This window comes from Chrysemys picta, chromosome 3 (genome assembly GCF_011386835.1).
Source record: "Chrysemys picta bellii isolate R12L10 chromosome 3, ASM1138683v2, whole genome shotgun sequence".
Classification (NCBI taxonomy): domain Eukaryota; kingdom Metazoa; phylum Chordata; order Testudines; family Emydidae; genus Chrysemys; species Chrysemys picta.
This window is the reverse complement of record NC_088793.1, coordinates 70,278,664-70,302,387: the sequence shown is the minus strand read 5'-3', so window position 1 is coordinate 70,302,387 and position 23,724 is coordinate 70,278,664. Positions and strand designations below refer to the sequence as shown.

At 42.7% G+C, this 23,724-nt stretch overlaps 1 protein-coding gene across 3 annotated transcripts in view; it reads left to right on the top strand.

Annotated features, from left to right (window-relative positions):
• RNGTT (RNA guanylyltransferase and 5'-phosphatase) overlaps nucleotides 1–23,724 on the top strand; it is a 415,119-nt gene that overhangs the window by 12,617 nt on the left and 378,778 nt on the right. For all 3 annotated transcript variants that reach the window (XM_005299708.4, XM_005299707.4, XM_024103027.3), the window contains exons 2-4: nucleotides 199–308; nucleotides 20,390–20,493; nucleotides 20,602–20,690. In XM_005299708.4, the coding sequence (XP_005299765.1) occupies nucleotides 199–308; nucleotides 20,390–20,493; nucleotides 20,602–20,690 (303 nt within the window). The remainder of the gene's footprint in view (nucleotides 1–198; nucleotides 309–20,389; nucleotides 20,494–20,601; nucleotides 20,691–23,724) is intronic.

Sequence of the window (23,724 nt, the reverse complement as noted above, 5' to 3'; positions counted from 1 at the left end):
TGCAGTGCCACTCAGGTTAGGCCAGGCCATCCCTCCATCATGGTGTAGGGGCAACAGGCCAAATTTTCCTCAGCTTGTTTTTAATTAAATCCATTAGGTTATTGCTGAGCCTCTGTTAAGCTGTTCTTCATATAGCTTTAAAATCACTTGTGTGTATGTGTATATATACATACTATAAAATTTTATTTTGTTCTATAGGGAAGTTTTTGCCTTTGAAGACAATGTTAGGACCAAGATATGATGAACAGGTTGCTGAAGAGAATCGCTTCCATCCCAGTATGCTGTCCAACTATTTAAAGAGTCTGAAGGTAAGTTAACATTTTATAAAAAAAAAAAACAACTATATGTATACTGGAGAAAATGTAATAGATGGTTTCTGTTGGACCATTGGTAGAAAAAAAATCACAAATACTGTAATTTCCCCCCCAGTTTTTCTCTTTCTCTACAGGATCCTAGCTTTCATAAAAAAACATTAGTGTTAATAATAAAATGGTAGTTGCCCTCATAATCCAACATTGCTCAAAATTCTGCAGCTAAAGAATTGTATCAAGAGAAGTGTGAACTAATTTTTTCTTACTATCCTCACCTCCATCTCAACGAGATACTAATATCATTGTCAAGCTGCAGCCAGTTTAAATGTTAACAGTATTACAGATAATATGCATGTACATACACCTCTACCCTGATATAATGCTGTCCTCAGGAGCCAAAAAATCTTAACCACGTTATAGGTGAAACTGCGTTATATCAAACTTGTTTTGATCCGCCAGAGTGTGCATTCCCCCCTCCCCCCGGAGCACTGCTTTACCATGTTATATCCGAATTTGTGTTTTATCAGGTTGAGTTATATCAGGGTAGAGGTGTAATTATAAAGTTGCAGTGTTTCCCTTTGTGCTGAACGCCCTTAAAAGCAAGGGTAAGAGGCATTTAGGACATAAATGATAGACTTCTTGTGTAGTAGGTCCTGACTTCCAGACATATCAGTTTCTGCTCTGTGTGATGCCCCAGTATGCATTATATTGTTACCCCAGCCATGGAATCCAGCTTGAGCATGGAACGAATCTACAGCTTAGATGGTAAGGGAAAGGCTGTTTTTTCTATGTAGTGTGTTTTTTGCGAAGTCTTGTTTAAAACATTTATTTCAAAAGATTTGTAGAATAGCATTCAAACTATGCAAAAAACAATACAGCTTAAAAGTAAAAATAATACGCCTTACTCCCCTCTGGCAGGGTGGCTCCATGCTCCATCAAGAGTTTGTGGTACGTGCTTTATAACCAACCCAGTGTGTATGGGTGTACCACTGAGTATGCGCTATATTAGGCTAGAGCAGTGGTTCCCAATCTTTAACAACCTGTGAACCCCTTTCACTAAAATGTCAAGTATCGCGAACCCCCTCCTAAAAATGAATATTTCCAGGGATTTTCTCCTTTACCTGAGTATAAATGATAAAAACAGTGACTTAGAAATATAAAATTTGTTTTTATGACATGCTTATTACACACTTTTATTATTATTTATAATTACAGTATTTTTATTACATTAGGAAAATGGCAACACTCTTACAGATCTCACTTTCGTAGTTTGTATCACTTTGAATAAGCCTCTTATAAGACAAGGCTTCTATGTTTCATCAAGAAGTATCAGATGAAACAGCATGAAGGTATTTAAGAAGCCAACTCAAAGAGTTCCTCCTACACAAGCATTCAGGTCTTGAGCAGTCCAGGCAAACAACGCACGTTACAACAAAGCTTAAACTTGTTCTTCATAATAATTATTAAAACAATACTAGCTGCCTATTTAATTTTAAAAACATCAAAAAATATCCACCTCCCTTTCCATTTCTTATAAGTCTTGAAGTTTAAATCTCCTCAGTGTGATAGATCTGCTTGCTTTGATCTGCTTAGCACTTGGAAGTCCAGGGGCTCTGTGCTGCTGGCCCCATGCTGCCCGGGGTCCCTAGGAACAGCTCTGTCCGCCATTAGGGAATTTTTTCCTGAGAACCCCCTGTAACATTTCACGAACCCCCAAGGGTTCATGAACCCCAGTTTGGGAACCACTGGGCTAGAGGGTAAAAGGTGTGTTTTAAAAGAAAATTAAGTTAGCAACATTGATATTAAAAAAAACCGCACTTTTTAAAATTAGGCCTTGTCTAAACACAGAAGTTGCACCAATTTAACTTGAATCCAGTTATAAACAATTTTGTTAAGCCAGCACAAAACTCTACATAGACATTTTATTTAAGTTTGAGGGATATATTTATATTAATTTAGCTTAAGAAGATTACCACCAGGTTTATGTTCATTTGTGTGTCTACGCAGCCTTTTGCACCTGTTAAATTAAATAGATTTTTAAATCACACTTTTAGTTAAACTGGTGCAACTCTGTAGACATTCCCAGGGGGAGCTAGGCCTAGTAAATCTGGAATTATGCACTTGTAAAGTAGGAAAAGAAGCTTGCCAGTTCAACTGAACTCCTACAGCCCTTTTTGTGGGGGATAGATGTATTGGATTTTCTTCTCTCCATGTTTATGCCAGTTATGGTTAAACAATGGCAATTTAGGAGCAAGCTTATTTGGAGACCCAGGCAATTAAAAAACTCAAAACTTTTCTCTTACTAATGCTTCCAAAGTCTGCTTATCTGCTTGTGAACCTTATATATGTAGATTTTTGTCTTCCTAATATTGGCTTCTCTGCCAACTCATTCTCCAAAGTTCAACTTTGCTCTTGCAATGCTTAAAAGTGACCTGCAAAGTATTTTTTAAAAAATGCTCTTGATCATCATAAAGAAGTAAAAAAAAAAAACCAAAAAACACAACAACCCCAAAAAACAAATCCCTGAACATTTATTTTGGGAGGGGAAGGTTGAAAGGAGATTTGAAGTTTGGAATTCTCTCTGCTTCTTCATCCTTGTCACTTATTTTATTTGGTCTTGTGGGTAAGTCACAGAACTGGGAGTAAGGTGATTTCCAGCTTTGTTGCAGACTTTATGTATCACTTTGAACAAAATATATAAATCTCAAAGACTGTTTATTAGTCTCTAAAATTGGAATAACACTTATGTCATGGGTGCTGAGGCTTATTTAATAAATGGTCGTATTGGGGTCAGAAACAATGCTGAACTGTATTGACTACAGAAACTAGAAACTCTAATGAATAAGTAAATCTTTCTTTCAAACTACAGTATGATTACTTAATTCCATTTCAGAGGATGAGTACAGAATTCCTTGGTTTCATTGCTACACAGAGAATTTGTCAAAGGTTGTTGTGAAGCAAATTGGTTTATACCTTTCCAATAGCAGATCAGCATATGTATTTGTAACAACCAGTCTCCTATGTGCTAGGGGAGTAGAATATCTCTAAGTATGCTTGTTAGATGGTTGTACACTATGTGATACAGCAGGGCCAGAGAACAGCAGGAGAGTGGTGGATGGGAGGTATATAAGCTGTAGGATGATCAAGGCCTTATACCCTGTGGACTAGGGAAAGGTTACTACAGGGTAATTGGAGCACCTGGAGCCAATTAAGGCCCTGCCCAAGACCTAATAAAAACTCCCTGCTTCAGTCAGACAGGGAGAGGGAAGGAGAGCTGACCAGAGTTCAGAGGAGTATCGCTGTTAGCCAGAGGACCAGGAGAAGGGAAACCCTATCCAAGCAGAGCAGAGGGACTCCCCTGGCATAGAGGACTGAGGGAAACCCTACCCAAGGGGAGAGAGGGTAAGCAGCCCATGAAGCTGAAGGGGCTGGGATCCGGAGTAGGAGAGCAGACCTGGTTCCCTTCCCCGCTACCCTCTCTCTCCCACCAGGGCACTAGCGGAGCCAACAACACACAAGAAGAGGGGCAACGGCCCACCTGACACACCTCACCAAGTAAAAGCACGGGATCCACCACAGTACTGTTGGCCATTTGCCACACCTGGTAGATGTAGCCATATGGTTCCAAAGGCAACCCCATTTGCAAGTACACCTGCAATATAGGTTTCAAGATTCTTGTTTTGTAAAGGCTAGTCATGAACTGTAGAATTTTGCAGATTTTGAATGTTTTGCAAATTTGTTGTTGTTGTTGTTGTTTTTGCCCTTACAACATGTAAGAGTATAAAGGAAAATTAAGTGCACAGTAGATGCAGTCCTCACTAGTGTGCTGCACAAAATGGAAATATTTTGTAGCTTTTTAAAGCTTTCTAATGCTCTTGGTCACAAATTTAAGAACTTAAAGTAAGAGTGTGTTGAGTCCGCCCATTTTGTGTTCAACTTGTGCCTGAATCAGTTGTCACTGAAGCTGTTGTGATTCTGTTCTATTTGTAAGAAATCAAACAGTCAGAATCAGCTAATCATACAGTTATTGGCATGAGGGCCTTCGTTTTGACTGTTTGGTTCACAAGTGATAAGCAAAGTTCTGTCTGTGTAATTAATCCAACAAACACTTTTAATTGTTCAGAGCCACAATGTTGCTTCTACTAACTAAACATCTGCCATTTGAAAGTATGTGGATATTGGCACTCTGAAACTTGCCAATATATTTAATAGGCAGAAGATTACTTGGGATCATCATATCTCAAGAACAGCAATTTAGCAATAAACACAATAATGGATGAGTATGCAGCTGGAAAATGGATTATCTAGAGGCAAAGAGAATTTTCCATAGACAGTTGTTAACCAGCTTACTTTAATTTGTTGAGTATTTGTACTTTCAGCAGCTGATTAGATTACTGGAGCCTGGTTATCGCCACCTCTCCACACTTCTCTCTAATATGTATGGGAAATTTTAGCAGAACGTTATGATTCTGATTTTTAAAACCGTGAAATGCTATTAGATTACTGGAGATGTTTGGACATAGTGATTCCAAAAATAATTAAGACAACCTCTAAATGACTAAGACTAAAAAAACCACCTTTCCATATGGGCAGATTGTTCTGTAATAGCTGACTGTGTGGTTTCTTGTCCTCTCCTCTGAAACACATGCTACTGGTTACTGACTGGCTGGATGTCAGACTAGATGGAACAGTGGTCTGATAACGGTATGGCAACTACTGTGTTCCAGTACTACATAGTCTTTTCTCAGTGACACTTGGAATAGACAGGAACATCCACAAGAACAGTTCTTTGCTGCATTGAGAGGCTTTTGACAATATACATGCAGAAACCACAATTTAAGGTCTTACTGGACATGCTTAATAAATGACAGGTTTCCAAAGATAGCATCCATATAGTGGTCTGAGATGATAGAGCTAACATAATAAAAGCTTTGGGTGACTAATATGCATGAGTTGTGATGTTTCTCATGTTGCAGATCTATGTCAATAATTTATTGTCAGAACTACCCTTTGTGGACATTCCTGGTTTACATCCCAGAATTTGCTCAAGCTAATGTTACTCTTCCATCTGTAAGTTGCATCATAGAAGGTGAGCTAGGCATGACTGATTGAAGATGCTACTATGATTTGATGAAATGTCAATTACAAAATACTTAGTTGCCTGCTGGAAAATAGCTGTACTTTTAATATTCTTCTGATGGCTATAGCCAGGAGGGCCTTGCAAAAATCAGGGTGGATAAAAATCAATGTTTCAAAAAAAAAAATCAAATAAATTGGAATTTTTTTATTTAAATCGGACTTTTTTGATAAAATGCTTTTTGAGGAAAAAAACCTGTCTAAAGATGGTTTTAATTAAGATACATTATAGCTCAAAGATATCTCATCATGGAATAGGGATTGTAAATTCTAATTCTATAGTATGAGACAATATATTCATGTAATGTTTAAGAAAAGTTTTGTAAGTGACTTCCAATAGTTCTTGGATTAGGGACCCAATCTTATGGGATTCCAGGGGCTTCTGTATAGATTATTATGGTTAATCTTTCTATCTACCCAATGGGACTCAGTGCTAAGTAAGATACCATCAGAGATGTTTAGTTTTGCAGTTCTCAAACTGTGGATTTGTGTCTCCAGAGATAACATGCTTGTTAACAGCAAAAGTGATTTTAAATAAATAATATATAGAGGTGAGAAATATATAGGGGTGAGACCTCAACCCTATTTTCTCTCTGCAAATTTGTGTACATAGTCAATCCCTTACCTCTCTCTAAAAGTGTAAAGTTTCAAAAAGTTCAATGAATAGAAGATTGTTGGGGGTGGAATAGATCTGGACAAGGAGAAGTTGTCTGGAGATAAATGTGAGAAGGGAGGAACAGGCAGTAGAAACAAAAGTGGAACTGTTTGAGCAGCATATGCCAGAAGTCTCGAGGTCTTTCTGAGTGTAGCCTTCATTGATTTGAGATCTACGATACCATTCTCTCACTAGAAGGGAAAACCTATAATGGCAGCAGGCCGTAAAACAGACCCAATTTGGAAATATTTTAATGAAGATCCTCTATCTGTGGGTAAGACAGGCCTGGTTGCCCGAATGAAACAACCTCATGAGAAGTGTTCCTTCTCAGGAGGAAGCTGCGTTAAAGATGATGAAAGGAACATGTCTGAACATGCAGGATCTTCAGGTTGGTAAATTTTTTATTTCATATTTTTCTTAAGGACTGCCTGTCTTCCTTCTGGACTATTCTTGAATTCTCATGTTTGAGCAAAAAATATAGTTGTTACTCTATGGGACTATCATTTTAGATGCAGTTGTGATTAAAAAATAAATAGCTGAAATAGGCAGATCTTCCTTTTACAATTTCACCTTTAAAGTATACTGAGTGTCAGTGAATGCAATGAGTAATACTAAATGAGCAGTATGGTAATAATTATTAAATAACCACATTGACTTATTTTGTTTAGGAGAATCCATCCTCAACATACAGGATTCAGAAGAGTATCCACCTTCAAGATCACCATCATTTTCTATAGTTTCAGAGTTATCTGCCAATGATAGTGTTTCAGTCACATCATGTATGTCACATAGCCACAGTATATCACCTGTAGCAAAAAGAAAAAAAATCTCCGTCCTCCAGAAACAACCATAGATAAGTTTGTGATAAGAACCAGCAGATTACAAAAATAAGTAATTGATGAAAAAATTGCCTGGTTTGTTTATGCAACAAACTCTCCTTTCCTTATGATTGAGAAACCGCACTTCATTAACATGGTTCAGTCATTAAGACCAGGATACAGTCCACCCAACAGAGCAGATGTCACAGGGAAATTGCTGGATAAAGTGTTTGAAAGAGAAATTGAGCAGTGTGCAAAAGGTCTAGAGGGTAAAATTTTTAACCTGAGTCTTGATGGATGGAGCAGTGTCCACAATGGTTCTGTTGTATGTGATTGTGTGACAACAGAAGAAGGGAATGTCTTTCTTACAGAAACGATACATCAGGAAATGTGCACACAGCAGAATACTTACAAGTAAAACCTATAACAAACTGTGAACAAAAATTCAAATGTCTAATATGCAGCTTGGTCACAGACAATGCTGCAAATGGATCCAAGATGAGAAGAAATTATTTAGAAGCGAGTCCCAAGCTAATAACATACGGTTGCAGTGCTCATTTGCTGCACCTCCTAGCCAAAGACTTCAGTTTTCCAGAAATAAAGGCTAATGTTGTTGAAATTGCAAAATACTTCCGTAACAACCACTTTGCAGCAGCTGCTCTGAAAAAAAGTGGGAGGAACCAAGCTAACTTTCCCACATGACGTATGAGGGAACTCAATAGTGGATTGTTTTGAGCACTATATCAAGAACTGGCCTAATCTGATGACAGTTTGTGAACAAAATCGTGAAAAAATAGATGGCACTGTCACAGCCAAAGTTCTCACCATTGCGCTTAAGAGAAATGTTGAACACGTGCTGAGTACCCTGAAGCCTATTTCTGTAGCCTTGAACAAAATGCAGGGAAATAGCTGTTTTAATGCTCATTTTCTTGCAAATATTCTCAATACTTGGTACCAGGGTCAAACCTTAACTGCTGAAGAAGAGAAGTTGGCTATGACATGGACATCCAGAAATCATCCCTCCATAATGCCAACTATAATAAACTTCAAAACTCAGGGTGAACCATTTAAGAAATACGTTTGCTGATGATGATTTAAAGAAAGTCAAACCAGTGAATTGGTGGAAGTCACTTAAGCACTTGGATTCAGAGACTGTTGAAGTGATAATCTCTCTTTTAACAGCAGCAGCTTCTTCTACTGGTGTAGAAAGAATATTTTCTTCCTTTGGACTAATTCATTCTAAATTGAGAAATCGTTTGGGACCTGAAAAAGCAGGAAAGCTTTTTTCTTTTCCAGATTATGAACAACAGGAAAATGAAGGTGAAGATGACTGAATTAGCTGCAGAAGCCAATATTTTAAGTTTCTCATGTTGACCTGGATAACATAGTCAATTTTTTTTTTAAATATTTCATTTAACTATTTTAGTTAAAAACAATTTTAACAAAAACAAACCTGATTTTAAAAAACTTGAATGTTTAACTAAATTCAAAAATTCATATGCTTGTTTTGCTAAAGTATTATATGTTTGCTGTTGAAAAAAATCCAGAATACATAATGATGATGTTTTAGTTAAATAAAACAATTTAAATGTCTGTCTGGTGATGTTCTCCTCATAATGCAGCATGGCAAGAAAATCTTCCATATTAAATAACCAAACAATCATTCATTTTCTAATATAGCTGTAAAACTAATCTGAAAAGTTTTCAAAATAAATCACTTAAAATGTATAGTGTGTACCTTCTAAAAATGAAACCTACATCTATCTCTGAGTTGTGACGAATATGTATTAAGATTATAATGACCAGCAGGAATGCACTTTTATGTAGAAATCCATGATTACATTGAATCTTCCTGACTAGTGATTTAAATCAAATCCACCCTGGCAAAAATAGACTCAAATCTAGAGCCATTTTGGGGACAATCCTTTGGGACAGCAACCAAGATAGCATCGCTCTGGTGATTCTCTCTGGAGCACTGACATCTTATGGACACTCATTTCCACAACAGGCCAAAGCAGCTGAGCTACAAAAACACATTTCAGAATCTATTTCATACAATTCTATTTCAGCCCTGACAGTCAGAGCAAGGGTATTATATGTGCATGTGTACTGCAACCGGTGCTTCAGCAGGAGCTGAAACAGTTTTTCTTACTTCTGTAGTATTTGTTTTTCTAGCCCTGTTAAATTGTGAGATACTAAAATGTAAAATAGATATCTGATATTGTTTATTACCCAGACCCTAATTAAATTACAATGTGGTTGGAAGGGTGGTAATCTGGTTTTCAGGTGATATAGACAAGGCCCTGTGTCCTGTAGCATATCAGACCTAAATTATGACAGGCACCCTTTTGATCCACTGCTGCTTGACGTGCATGAAGATCAAGGGGTGATTGGAGGGACCAAAGAGCTCCGATTCTGTATGCTTAAAGAGGTACACAGGCAGTGAGAGAGACTAGTCAGTCAGAAGCCCTAGACCTCTGGGGTCTTCTCCCAAGCAGACTTCTTAATGCTAGTTCTTCTGCTGTGCAAATTAGGAGCAAAGCCCCCAAGTACTTGGTAGCAATGTGGATCTAACTTCTGCAGCAATATTCCAATGAACAAACTAAAATTTCTTGGACAAATTCAAACAAAGTAAAGTGATTTTTTTTGAAGTGAGTGAAATGTGAGGAGAAAATTATCCATAAAAAGTATGATTTGTGCTTATATATTTTGATATTAAATTCAGTTTTATGTTGGCTACAAATTTTTGTATTAAACTCTTAACTGCATTGTAGAAGTTGTTTGGGGGATCATGGGAAGTTTTTGAAATTTTGAAAGTGACTTTTGAGGCTTCTTGTTTCCAGGAAGAAGTGGGAACTAAGTCTGATTTTTGTCACTTAAGTGTCAGTTGAAACCGTTTTGTCCTGAGATGGGGATACGTCTCCTTGTTCCCTCTGTTTTGGGTAGAGGTACAGTGGAACCTTCAGATTTTGGCAGTTGGCTTGAATTTCTTGTTCCTCCACTGCTTCAACACTTGACAAAATCTGTTTGCCTCCTTGCATCTAACAATGAGAGAGAAGCTCATTGTTCTTCTTTGAGTGGTGGTCCCTATTTATATTCCAAACGTGTGTGCGCATGCGTGCCGTTGCTGGAGTGGGAAGATTTTCTTAGCAGTGTCCATTGTCCCGCAGGTGTATCTCTGTGTGTCTCAGTTGTGGTTATATTAGGTCATGCGGGTCGACGCCTTTTCAGTTCCCTCTTAACTGCTGCATTGTCAGAATCAGAATCCCTGTTCCTCCGTGATCATAGTTCAACTATGAGAGCATTTTAGTCTGTTTGTATATAGTAGTTCTTTGTTGTTTTTTCTTCTATAGTTAGCTGTAAATAGTTTTGTGTAGTATTAGTATTCGTCGCCCCGGTTGGGCTCCCCAGGGACTATGTCCTGCGTTTCAGGGTTCAAAAACTGGGCTTTGTGTCCTCGCTTGCTCTCAGTGAGTGATGAGCACCAGTGTTGTATCTACTGTCTTGGGGAGACTCATCTCGCTGCCCACTGCAAGATGTGTGTGTCCTTCCCACTGTGGACCTGGGAAGCGTGACAACTTTGCCTCTGCAAGCACCTTATGGAGGTGGCTCTCCGGCCACATTCAGTCTAATGTGGGACTGGCAGAGCCATCTGTGCAGCACCCTTCACTGCTAGTGAGTGCTCCGCTTAGCACATCCCACGCCCCGGATACAGTGGTACTGACGGTCCAGGACAAGCCCAAGAATGAGAGCCGAAAACATTCCCCCCTGAGCCAGACTGGGCAAGAAGTCGTGCATGGACCCTGCCCCACCACTGCCTAAGCTTCCTTGCTCCAAGGGTAAGATGAAGGAGGAGGACCAGGCAGTACCACAGACCACTGTAGTGGCCACCCACCTGGAATGCTTTCTGGCGTGCTTGCTGCGAGTGTCTCCATGCCCATCGGTTCACTTGGCACCGCAGACACCATCACGCTGCTCGGTTCTCACAGAGAAATTCGCTGGACCCCACGATGCTGTGAGCCCACATCTTGAACTGCTCTATCCCCCTTCTCTGCTGCTCGCCATGCACGAGCCACCCAATTTGGTGGATGAACTGCTCCCGCTCCAGGAGGGGCAATTCCAGGTAGTGTGTCATGGATGTTCGTACTGACGACTCCACTGCTCCTGGAGGCTTCATTGGACTCTGATGGTTTCTCTGAGCCAGAACCGACATTCTCCTCCACTTCGAGGAGAAGCTTGGACTCCTATGTCCAGACATCTCACCTGCTAGCATATGACCCGGCACCTGCCGTATTCCCCAAGCCCTGGCCACACTGGGATTCATATCAGTGGCTCAACCAACTTTCTCAAGCATCATTCCCTTCTGCCCTGGACCTCGCAGAGCCTTTGGGCTCTGAGGAAGAAACAGAGGCAGAGCTGGTACTGCCAGTTCCGCCAGTCTCTCTGGCCGCTTTGTCTTCTCCGGATGATGCCCTTATACCCCTTTGCCCTCTTGCCTCCTGATGACCATAAGCAGTATCAGGAACTACTGCACAGGGCTGCCACAGACCTAGGCATACCCCTGGAGGAGGTGCATGACCAGCACCACTAACTGCTGAACATCCTCCAACCCCAGGGATCATCATGTGCATTGTTGCCCCATCAACACTGCTTTCCTGCAACCTGCGAGAGCAGTCTGGCACACAGCGGCTTGCTGTGCCCCTATGCCAAAACCGGCAAAATGCAGGTATGTTGTCCCAGCTAAGGAGGCAGATTTATTCTTTTCCTACCCAGCCTCCAGTTCCATCGTAGTGCATGTTGCAGCAGAACCCGCCCGCCAACACATGCTGAAATTGGCTCTTCCGGACCGGGCAGCCAAGTGCCTAGACCTTTTGGACAGGAAGGTCTAATTCTCAGCAGCATTGCAATTTTGCATTGTGAACTACCAGGATATGCTGGCAAAGTATGATTTCAACAGCTATGCCAAGCTAGCAGAATTCCTGGATGATGTGCTGCAGGACAAGAGACAGCACTTCCACACCCTCATAGAGGAAGGCAGGCTGGTGGGCCAAGGTATGCCTTGAAGTAGCGGTTGATGCCACGGATATGTCATCCTGTTCCCTTGCCATGGGCATAGTCATGCAACGCAACTCTTAGCTGCAGTCCTCCGGCTTTCCGTGGGAGATACAGACCTCTGTATAGGACCTCCCCTTCGGTGAGGACAAGCTCTTCTTAGGCAAGATGGATGAGTCCCTCCACTCCCTGAAGGACTCAAGAGTGACACTCTGGTCCCTTGGGATTTACACCCCAGCATCCCATCACAAACAGCAGCAGAAACCCTTCTGTCCTTGACAGTACGTACCCTATCCTCCCTACTATCACCGGCAGAAAGAATCCCCATGGAGGCAGCACTTTTTATAGTGCCTCCGGCCTGTGGCTCCAGCTGTAGCCACCTCTTCTACCCTGACCCACTGTGATGGAATCCCCGGTGTATAACCTGGAACTGTGGGACGACTGTGCCCCCTTAACTCTTCAGCCTGGGCTGTCTCTCACAATGCTATGTCAGTGACGAGCAGAAAGCCCCCTCCCAGACACTATGGTCACTCAGCCATCAGCACGTGGAGGCCCACACCCAGCTAAAATGCATGAATGCTCCCTGAGCCACTTGTGAATCTGAGAGAGAGGCACCAGCCAATCACCCCAACCTTGCACCCCAGAAATATAGTGTCTTACACTGCTCAAGACTCCCTTGGACAGTGCAAGTTCATTAATTAGTTCGCCACAAAAGGATAGTGGACGTGCAACAGCCCTTGGTAACCTGAGCTGAGATTGCCCAAGCACTTCAACCGAAAATACACTGTTTTAGATAACATCTAAAACAGATTTATTAATTGCAGAAAGATAGATTTTAAATGATTCTAAGTAGCAGGCATAGAGATCAAAATTGATCACCTAAGAAATAAAAATAGAAACCGTCTAAATTCTAACTTTAACAAACTAAGCAAGATTTGAATCAGTCTCTCTCTCCCTAATAGATGTTACAGGCAGCTCACAGTTCCTAATACACAGGCTGAGTTCCCTTCCAGCCTGGGACCAGTCTCCCCAGTTCAAAATCTGTGTTTTCCTGATGATTTTCCAGATGCACCTTGGTTACTCTATTGAATTCCTTGATTTGCCCCCCATACGGGCCCCACTTGGACGCCTACAGGGGATCCTTCCCATCAATACCTCTTACAACAAGAAGAAGCAGACACCTTTCTAGTGAAGGGTGACATAGAACTGGTTCCCTGATCTTTTCTGGGCAGAGAATTTTACTCCCCTTACTTTCTGATCCTGAAAAAGGGTGGAGGGCGCCACCTTATCCTTGATGTCTGCCTCCTCAACACCTTCATCAGAAAATCTAAATTCTGTATGGTGACGCTATCATTTATTATTCCCTTCTTCCCCAAGGAGGCCTGGTTTGCAGCTCTCAATGTGAAAGACTCATACTTTCACATTGTCAATCACCTGGCCTATCGAAAATTTCTTCACTTCTGTGTGGGAAGCAACCACTACCCATTCAGAGTTCTCCCCTTTGGCATCGTGACGACCCCACAGGTCTTCACAAAAGTCTTTGCAGTCATGGCCGCACAGATGCGTCATCTAAGCTACTTGGTGTAACCCTACCTGGATGACTGGCTTTTAGTTGCACTGTCACGTAACGAGCTTACTTCTACCATCCTTGCTCTCCACTCTCTCCTCATAGCTCTTGGCGTCTGTGAATCAAGGAGGAGAAATTAATGCTCATACCGATACAGAGAATCACCTTCATGGGGACGCGTCTTGATTCCTTGGCAGCATGAGCCTTCTTCCCTGCAGATAGATTTGCAACCTTGGCAGCTCTAATTACAGACTTACACTGCAGCCCTCGCACCATGGCTCACTGTTGCCTCTGCCTCATTGGGCACATGGCCGTCTGCACCTCTGTAACACCGCAAGCCTGTTTACATACGCGATGCCTCTACCTGTGGTTCCTGACGGTCTTCAGACCCCACAATGATCACCTGGATGCCAAAGTGTTCATCCCACAGTTGGTTCTGGCTTCCCTCACCTGGTGGACCGACTCTTCCAAGGTGCTGATTGGCACTCCCTTTGCTGTCCCGGTCACGACTGCCACCATGACCACAGATGCCTCCCTTGCCGGATGGGGTGCTCACCTAAACCATCACAGCATCCAAGGCATTTGGATGTTGCTAGAGGTCAGAATGCAGATCAATGTCCTGGAGCTGCAGGAGGTTCACTTAGCCTGCCACATGTAGCAGCCTCTACTTCGCATGCAACATGTTCAGCTCCTCTCAGACAGTATTGTAGCAGTGACATACATCAACAAACAAGGTAGTACCAAGTTCCTGTCCCTCTGTTCCAAGTCTGTCCACCTATGGAACTGGTGCATCCTACCACCACATCACACTCCAAGCAGCGTACTTCCCGGAAGCACACAACTTCTTGGCTGATGCACTCAGCAGGACCCTATACCTCAACCACAAGTGGGAGCGACATGACCCCACTCTCTACTCCGTCCTCCATACATGGGGCACCCCTCACTGGGACCTTTTTGCCATGTACGCCAACTGCACATTTCCCCTCTCCTGTTCCCCAGAGGCGCTATGGGCCGTGACTCCCATGGTAATACTCTTCTCCTACCCTGGAGTGGCAACCTCCACTATTCCTTCCCTCCCATTCCCCTCATTCCACAAGTCCATCGCAAGACCCGCAGAGTTCAGGCTACCGTCATACTCCTAGCCCCATTCTGGCTCTGCCAGTTTTGGTTTGCGTACCTACTCAGGCTCTCCATCCGCACACCACTCCACCTCTGCACACTCCAGGACTTCCTCATCCAGGACTGTGGCAGGGTCCACCATCCCAATCTGGGCCTTTTCCCCCTCACGGCCTGATTTTTTTTTTTTTTTGGATGGAATTCATGTGTAGACAAAGCATGCTCTACAACAGTTCAATGCATCTTTACCCAAAGCAGGAGGGCCTCCACATACACCTTCTACGCAGCAAAATGGAAACGTTTCATATCCTGGACTCAATGCTATCACCACTCACTGGATGCAATATCCATTCCTGTCCTCCTGAATTACTTCTTGGAACTCAAAATGTCAGGCCTTGCCTTCAGCTCTGTCTAAGTCCACCTGGTGGTGATTAGTGCCTTCCTCCCCCTCATGGATGGACACTTGGTGTTTACTCACCCCACCACCATTCGCTTCCTGAAAGGCCTTCTCAACATTTTTCCGCCGGAACTGTGAGACCTCAACCTTGTCCTCCCCATCTTCACCAGACGACCTTTGACCCTCCTGGCAACATGTTCCCCCTCATATCGCTCCATGAAGGTAATCTTCCTCATGGTTATCACTTTGGCCAGGAGCGTCAGTGAACTGGCGGCCATGATGGCTGACCCTTCCTTACACTGTATTTCATAAGGATAAGGTTTCCTTACGACTGCATCCCAAGTTTCTCCTGAAGGGGGTGTCAGAGTTCCACCTCAACCAATCTATTCACCTGCCGGTCTTCCATCCTAAGCCACGTGCCACCCCTGCGGACAGGACTCTTCGCTCCCTTGATGTCTGCCGCATGCTGGCATTCTACCTGCACAGAACTCACTCCTTTTGTGCCTCTACCAGACTGTTCGTTGTCATTGCTGACTGCTCCAAGTGCCAAGTCCTCTCCTCCCAACAAATCTAAAAATGGGTCTCTGGCTGCATCTGAGAATGCTATACACTGTTCAACACCTGCCGCCCAATGGAATTACAGCACACTTGATGTGAGCACTGGCAGCCCCATCCACTTACTTAGTGGATGTCTCCTGACAGGCCATGTTCTGGGTGGTGACGTGGTGTTGAGTACATACTTTCACAGCCCATTATGCCATTGCCCGAGGGGTGGCGGAGGATGCTGTAGTAGGCCATGCTGTACTACAGGCTGTGATGCCTCGTACCCATCTCCACTGACAACTTCCCGATATTCACCCACTTTTGGAATACATATAGGGACCATCACTTGAAGAGGTTACTTACCTGAAACTGGAAGTTCTTCAAGATGTGTGGTCCGTATTTGTATTCCAATACCTGCCCTCTGTGCTCTCTGCTGCGGACTGGTACACTCAGCAATAAGAGGGTGAGTGAAGAGGCATTGACTTGCATGACCTAATATAACCTTGATTGAGACATGAGGCGACTCTCGACGCATGTGTGGGTCAATGGACAGTGCTATGAAAATCTTCCGACTCTGGGGCATGCGCAACCATATCTGGAATATAAATAGGGATCAAACTTCTCAAAAACCTCTACTTACAGGTAAGTAACCTCCTCATTTATGTTCCTACTAAAATGATGACCATTGAGGTGGTTAATGTTCACACTTCAGATGTGATAACTTAGTACAGTTCACACTTCTCAAAGCTATTATTTAGGTTGCCTGTGGACTAGGATAGATGACATGTAGTTTATATTTGGTTCACATTTTTAAAGGTCATCTCTTCAGTCCTACGATTGACTGTGATGAACTAATTGTAGTAAGAGGAGGCCCTGAGATATAAACCTTGGTATCAGAGGCCCGGTGTGAAGCCTAAGGCCTGAACTAAAGTAATAGTCATGACTTTGCTAACATAAAGCAAAGTTAAGCTGTGAGCCAGAGGCAGGCCCTGCTCACAGAAGCTGGCAAGGAAAGGGCTGATGCTGCAAAAAGAGACATACCTAAAAGGTACTGGACACCAGATATCAGAACATACACTATACTGGAACATTCCACAGATAACATGGAACAGGCCGACCCATCCCAATGACAGGGGCAAAAGGGTAAAATGATGGATAGAGTTGTTTTGATCAAACCAACATGTACAAGGTGAGAGGCGGCACCTTACTGCGTAGAGGGGTTGCACCTCAATACGTCAGAAGTGATGTATAACTTGTTTGTACCTGTGTATAAAAATGTATCCCTGGGGTGGTGTCTTGGTCCAGCCGAGGGGGCAGTGGAAAGTCCCGCCATTGACTGAGCTGAGTCCATTGCCAAGAGGCACTTTTCGTAGTATGCCCGGTAGACTAAGTAATATACGGGGAACTGCAATTGTGCCAGGGTCGCAATAAACCTGGCCGAGGTGCCTTTGTACCTTACTAGACTCTGTGGTTATTGGGGGTTCTCGTCGGGTTTGCTGTGTCAGCTATCTGCAGAGCTGGGACCGCACACAGAGGGAACACACGCACACAGCCGAGTGATAACATAGGAGAAAGCAGAGCACCACACCGGTAGCCTCTGACAACACTGGTGACCTCAACGTGATTTGAACACGCAGCCTTCTGATGCGTACGCTGATGTTGAAAAGCGCTTAAACTCTGCACCAGGGGCCTAATGCATTTTTAAACAGAATGTAATTAAAACGTGTTAGCTAACGTTCTTTTAAATAATCTTTTTTCTTAGTATAGTCAAGGCCCAGAAAGGGGTGTGGGTGTCTGGGCTGGGGGTTGTCCTGCAGTTGGGCTCTTAGATGGGAGGAGGTACGAGTGTCTGAGCTGGGGGGGCGTCTTGTGGCTGGGCTCTGGGAGAAGAGGGTGTGGGTGTCTGGCTTCCTGGTTGGGCTATGGGGAGGAGAGGGCAGAGAAACAAGAGCTGGGTTGTTGGAGGGGTTTCTTTAACTCTCTACTCTTCGAGGAATTTTTGTTGTTGTCTGTATTGTTATAGACATAGTTGCTGACAAGTATTTTAAAATAAATTACCAAAATAATTGAAACTGGCATGATTACATAGTGTTATTTTGACCAAAAAATATGCAGAATTTTGCAAAAATTTTAATTTTTTTGGTGCAGAATTTTCCCCAAGGGTAATACTCCAATCACAGCTGAAGATTGCTTCCAAACAATCCATCTCAGCTAGTGCTTTTAATTTATAACTTTGCTATATCCAAAGTTAAATAATTGATGGCCTATTGGCCTTAAATGTAAATAGAAGCCTATTACCTTTTTATATAGATATTTTTATTAATCAGAACTCCTTTATGTTTCTGAATACATGATAGTGTTTTACTAATATCACAATGACATACTATCACCATCCTCTTACAAGCGTATTATGGTTAAAAAAATATATTGTCTTTAATGTTTAAGTGAGCTACTGGTATATACATTTCTAACTATCGAATGAGATTAGGTCTACTGATTTTGATTTTAAAGCACATCAGTAGCTGATAAACTGATTTTTTTTGTAGTACTGGCACACCTTGAAATCTTTGTTTTTGTAGAATGCAATGAATCTGAGAAAGCCATACATGATAAATGCATAATTTTCTTTGACAGTTTGGCCCAGTTGATGAACTGGAGAGTTTCAAAGCCATGAAAAAGCACCTGGATCTTCTGCTGAGGAATATTGTCAGTGCTGTTGCGAGAAAGGCTAATGTCATTCTGGGATATATTAACAAAAGTGTCATATGTAAGATGCGGGAGGTAACTGTCCCGTTCTTTTCAGAAATGGTGAGGTCTTAGCTGGAGTATTGTGTCACAGTTTAATGTTGTGGACAAACTGGAGAGAGTCCAGATGAGAGCAACAAAAGTAAGAGGTTTAGAAAACATGACCCATGTGGGAAAGTTGAAACAATTGTGCATGTTTAGTCTAGAGAAGAGCAGGCTGAGAAGGGGACCTGATAAGTTTTTAAATATGGTAATGGTAAAGGTTGTTTTAAAGAGGATGGTGATCAATTGTTTTCCATGTTCACTGAAAGTAGGACAAGAAGCAATTGGTTAGTTTGCAGCAAGGGAGATTTGGGTTAGATATTAGGGAAAAAACCTCTAACTATATACTCATTGGAACAGGTTACCTAGGGTGGTTGTGGAATCCCCATCAGTGGAGATTTTTAAAAACAGTTTATACAAGAGGTTCTCAAACTTCATTGTACCGGGACCCCGTTCCAACAAAAAAAAATTATTAGATGACTCCAAGAGGAGGGAATAAAGCCTGAGCCTGCCTGAGCCCTGCCGCCCCGAGTGGAGGGGCTCAAAGCCCGAGCCACACAGCACTGGGTGGATGGGGCCAAAGTCGAAGCCCAAGAGCTTCAGCCCCAGGCTGGGGGCCTGTAATCTGAGCCCAGCTGCCCAGGGCTGAAGCCCTCAGACTTCGGCTTTGGCCGCAGGCAGTGGGGCTTGGGCTTCAACCTCTTAACGTGGGGTCATGACCTACTTTGGGGTCCCAACCCACAGTTTGAGAACCGCTGGGTTAGACAAACATCTGCCAGGGATGGTCTAAGTATACTTTAACGTGCCTCAGTGTGTGGGGTGAACTAGAATGACTCTTGAGGTCCTTTGCAGCCCTACATTTCTATGACAATACATGAGATGAATAAACACCAGGGAGGGAGAGGAGTTATTTAAGTTAAGGGCCAGTGTTGACACAAGAACAAATGGATATAAACTGTCCATCAACAAGTTTAGGCTTGAGATTAGATGAAGGTTTCTAACCATCAGAGGAGTGGAATTCTGAAACAGCCTTCCAAGGGGAGTAGCTGAGGCAGAAAATCTAATTTGTTTCAAGACTTAGCTTGATAAGTTTATTGAGGGAATGGTATGATGAAGTCACCTACAATGTCATATGACCCATCTGTGATTGCTATTAGCAAATATCTCCAACTGCCAGAGACACTAGATGGGGAGCATCTGGCTTGTGGGTCTTGCCCACGTACTCAGGGTCTAACTGATTACCATTTTTGAGGTTGGAAAGGAATTTTCCACCAGCTCAGATTAGCAGAGACCCTGTTTTTTTTTTTTTCTTCTTCTCCCACTGCAGCATGGGGCATGGGTCGTTTGCTGGTTTGAACTAGAGTAAGTGGTGGATTCTCTGTAACTTGAAATTTTTAAATCGAGATTTTAGGACTTAGAGGTTACGGGCCTTCTACAGGAGTGGTTGGTGAGGTTTTGTGGCCTGCAATGTGCAAGAATTCCGGCTAGATGACTATGATGGTCTCTTCTGGCCTTAAAAGTCTAGGGGTATGTCTACCGTGCAATTAAATACACTTGGCTAGCCCATGTCAGCCTACTTGGACTTGCAGGGCTCAGGCTTCAGGGCACTAAAACTGTGTTGATTTAATTACAGCTTGAGTTCATAATAGTTTAAAATTATCTGAATCCATTTAACAATTCTTTCTTGATTTAAATTCAGATTGCATACTCTTTCCTCACCAAATGTTTTTTCTTCACTTTGAGCAGGTTGGTTTGGGAAGTTTGGCATTGGTGACTAGTTGAAAAATGAAACATTAAAGCTTTGAAGGAGGAAAAATGGTGGTGGTAGTGGAACCAAATATTACATAGACCTTATGAACAAGCACAGTATTTTTTTTAAAAAAAGCCATTATCAACTTTAGTATGCTATCAGTTTATTTTGGCTATTATTAGCCAATTCATATTGGTGAGCTGTTCATATTTGGATCAATTAAATATAACATAATTACTCTGCTTTTATTCTTTTAGGTTAAAATGGGTTTATTGGTGGACTTAACGAACACCACTCGATTCTATGATAGAAATGATATAGAAAAAGAAGGGATCAAATATATAAAACTTCAGTGTAAAGGGTAAGTTGATTGTACCCAAATAAATATTTGATCTTTAAGTAAAAAGTCTGTACTGAATTCCCCTTTCTGTTGTTTTTATTCTAACCTTTGTTTTTCAATGTTTACCAGGCATGGTGAGTGCCCTACACCTGAGAACACGGAAGCATTTATCCGCCTATGTGAACATTTTAGTGATAAGAATCCTTCAGAGCTTATAGGTATGTCTCTTTTTTACCGTTTTTTGCTCCATTTTTGCCTCTCCACTATCTTGTCTTCCATTAGCAAGCATTACTACTTTCCCTGATTCCAAGAAGGATCTAAGCAAGTGGATTTCCTCAGTGCAATGTTTGTGCCACTGTAAGGATTGCTTGATGGAGATGACTGTATAAACAAGCTTTTGTCTTTCTCAAAATCAATCTCATGTTACTTTATGCACCAGTTTAAATAGAATTGGTTGCTGTATGCAGACAAATATGGCAGCTAAACAGTTGTATAATGTAGGGGTCTGTGGCTGTCCCGCCCCGTCAGTCTTGGAGGGAGGCCACGCCCCTCATTACTGTGTATCTATAAAGACAAGGCTCAGTGGGGAATTAGCAGTCTCAGAGGTTATAGCTTTCTGGGCAGGGCAGAGCAACAAGCAGTTTAACAGGGCTCTGGGTAGGGCAGAGCAGTAAGCTGTTTTTCGCCTGGCTTCCTGGCTCAGGCAGATAATGGACAAACATAAGAACGGCCATACTGGGTCAGACCAATGTTCCATCTAGCCCCATATCCTGTCTTTTGACAATGGCCAATGCCAGCTGCTTTCAGAGGGAATGAACAGAACAGGTAATCATCAAGTGATCCACTTCCTGTTGCCCATTCCCAGGTTCTGGTAAACAGAGGCTAGGGACACTTCAGGGGATGGTTTTGCATCCCTGGTCATTCTGGCTAAATACAGGCCTCTTGGCCTAATGTGGGCAGGCTACTACCCCTTTGGAGTGCACCTCTGTCTCCTGGGTTTCCTCCATCTTCCTGGGGTACACGGCCAGTAGCAGTCCCAGTAGCTCCTCCAGGTACTGGTCAGTCAACAGTCCCACCCCCTCCTCTGAGTCCTCCTCATGACAGAGCTCCATCTCAGGTGCCAGGGCTCAGCAGCAGGCGAGAGACGTCTGCTTCCTTCTCCGGCTCTTCCACAACTGAGCTGCAGGGACCACCTTTTAAGCTTTCTGTCCTGCCCCAATGCTTCTGGCAGGGTGGGTGTGACTTGCCTGGCTCTGCCCACCAGAGGGTGAAAAGTCGTTCCTTCCTGTCAGTCTTGGTGGGAGGTCCTGCCCCATCGCTACATATACGGGACAGACGTTTTACGGGACAGATGTTTTTTCTAACTCCTTCTGATGCAAGTGAGTGTTTCTTGGGCAAGCACTGCTCGGCTTGACCGCAACTTATGTGACATTTGATAACCAAGAGAGGTTGACCTCCTTGTGGTCATGTTGGATTTATAAAGATCCTGTGCTTAGTATTCATTTTAGTATTACATTGTAAAGTTTCCAATTTCAGCAGTTGAGTTCCTTCAGTAATATACTGGGGACTGTTAATGGAAATTTGATTGTGTTACACTTCTTTGGCATATACAGCCTCAAAATGAGTATTTTCAGAACTTTGATTTTTATCAAAAGCAAAAATATCCAAAATTAGTTCATGAAAGACTCTTAATTTTACTTTAAATGTAACAATCAGATTAGATACATGAGATTAAGTGCATCCTTTTCTGAATACCATTATGTTTAAACATTAATATAATTTTATGTTTTCAAAGGTAAAAATATTACAAGTAAATGTTCTGATAACTGCCAGTCCTGAAAACTAAACCTGGGATCCAAGAGTCAAGCTAGGTTATTTTTCTTATGTGTCATCCATAATAAAGATTAAATTCTCAGTGCTTGTGAAACTATTTAGTTTGCTTTCAGTAGGTTTGTATAGGTGTAACTGATAGGTAAACAACTGAGTTGATGCATTTGAATAAATGGTATTCAGTACTTTCTCCTGGTTGTGTTGACTGTCATGCTAACAGGAGTAAAAGTAATAAAACATTATTTTTTGTCACTGTTTAGCAGATATAATTCTGAATAATCACAGGGAGCAAATTTGTTGAATTATGTATAAATAGCATCTTCTTAATTCATTCTTAGAGGAGAAGCACACTTCAAGGTTTTTCTATATATTTTACATAGAGACACTTACTGGTTTAAGACATGCATTTTTTTTTTGTTTTTAAACACATAGTTCCAAAAACTGTCTACAGACAATCGATATAACTACATATTGGTTTAGAAACTGATATAGTTAAAGCAGTACAACTCCCTAGTGTGGCTGCATCTAGACTGGTATAAAGTGCTTATATTGGCATTGTGTGTGTTAGTATAAAAATGGTATGTAGACCAGCCCTAAAGATCACAAATAGACTTATTCATTGAAGAGTTCTGTGATGAGGTGTACCTATCCTGCACCAGCCCCCAAAGGGTTAACTGTGCTTTGTAGGCTGAGGAAGCCCCGCCCCTCCAACTCTGGGCAGAATATAAAAGGAAGCAGCTGCCGAAGGGGGAGGCCGCAGACTGCAGGCTCTCTCTAGGGAGCTGTTGCAGGCTCACGGCACACAGAGCTCCAGACGGACTCCGGGCTACCTGCTGAGCCCGGAGAAGAGACTGCATCGGCAGGAGCTACACCACTTGAGGACCCCAGAGATGCGGGGGGACTTTGGAGCATCACTGAGGGAGAAAGGGTAGGAAGCAGCCCAGGGGACTTAGACTTTTCTCTCGTGAGTGAACCAGGGAACCAGTCAGCATGCTTCAGGAGCTCTGGGCGGGGACTCGGAGGAGCAGGGAGGGCCTAAGGCCCTCTACCCGGTGTGTCACGCACCTCTAGATGGCGCCCCACTTCCCCAGCGAGCCAATAGGCCACACAGCACCCCAGAAGTGGGCACCTTCACTAGCCTTTAGGCCATGCTGCCCTGAGTAGAAGGTCTGCGTTACTGACTCCAGCCAGTTGGTCACGCTGCCCTGTGGAGAAGGGTGACATTATTGACTCCAGTCACGAGGCAATACTACCACATTTTATAGTAAGGGTCCTCAGCAAAGGACCTAATCGACCTATTGTCTCTGCCCTGTCTTTTTTGACCACACATGACCTGACACCCTGTGACGCGGTGTACCTACCCCGCAGCAAGTTCATTTAGCATTTTTATCAAATTTTGAATGATTGGTTTAGAATGTGTGG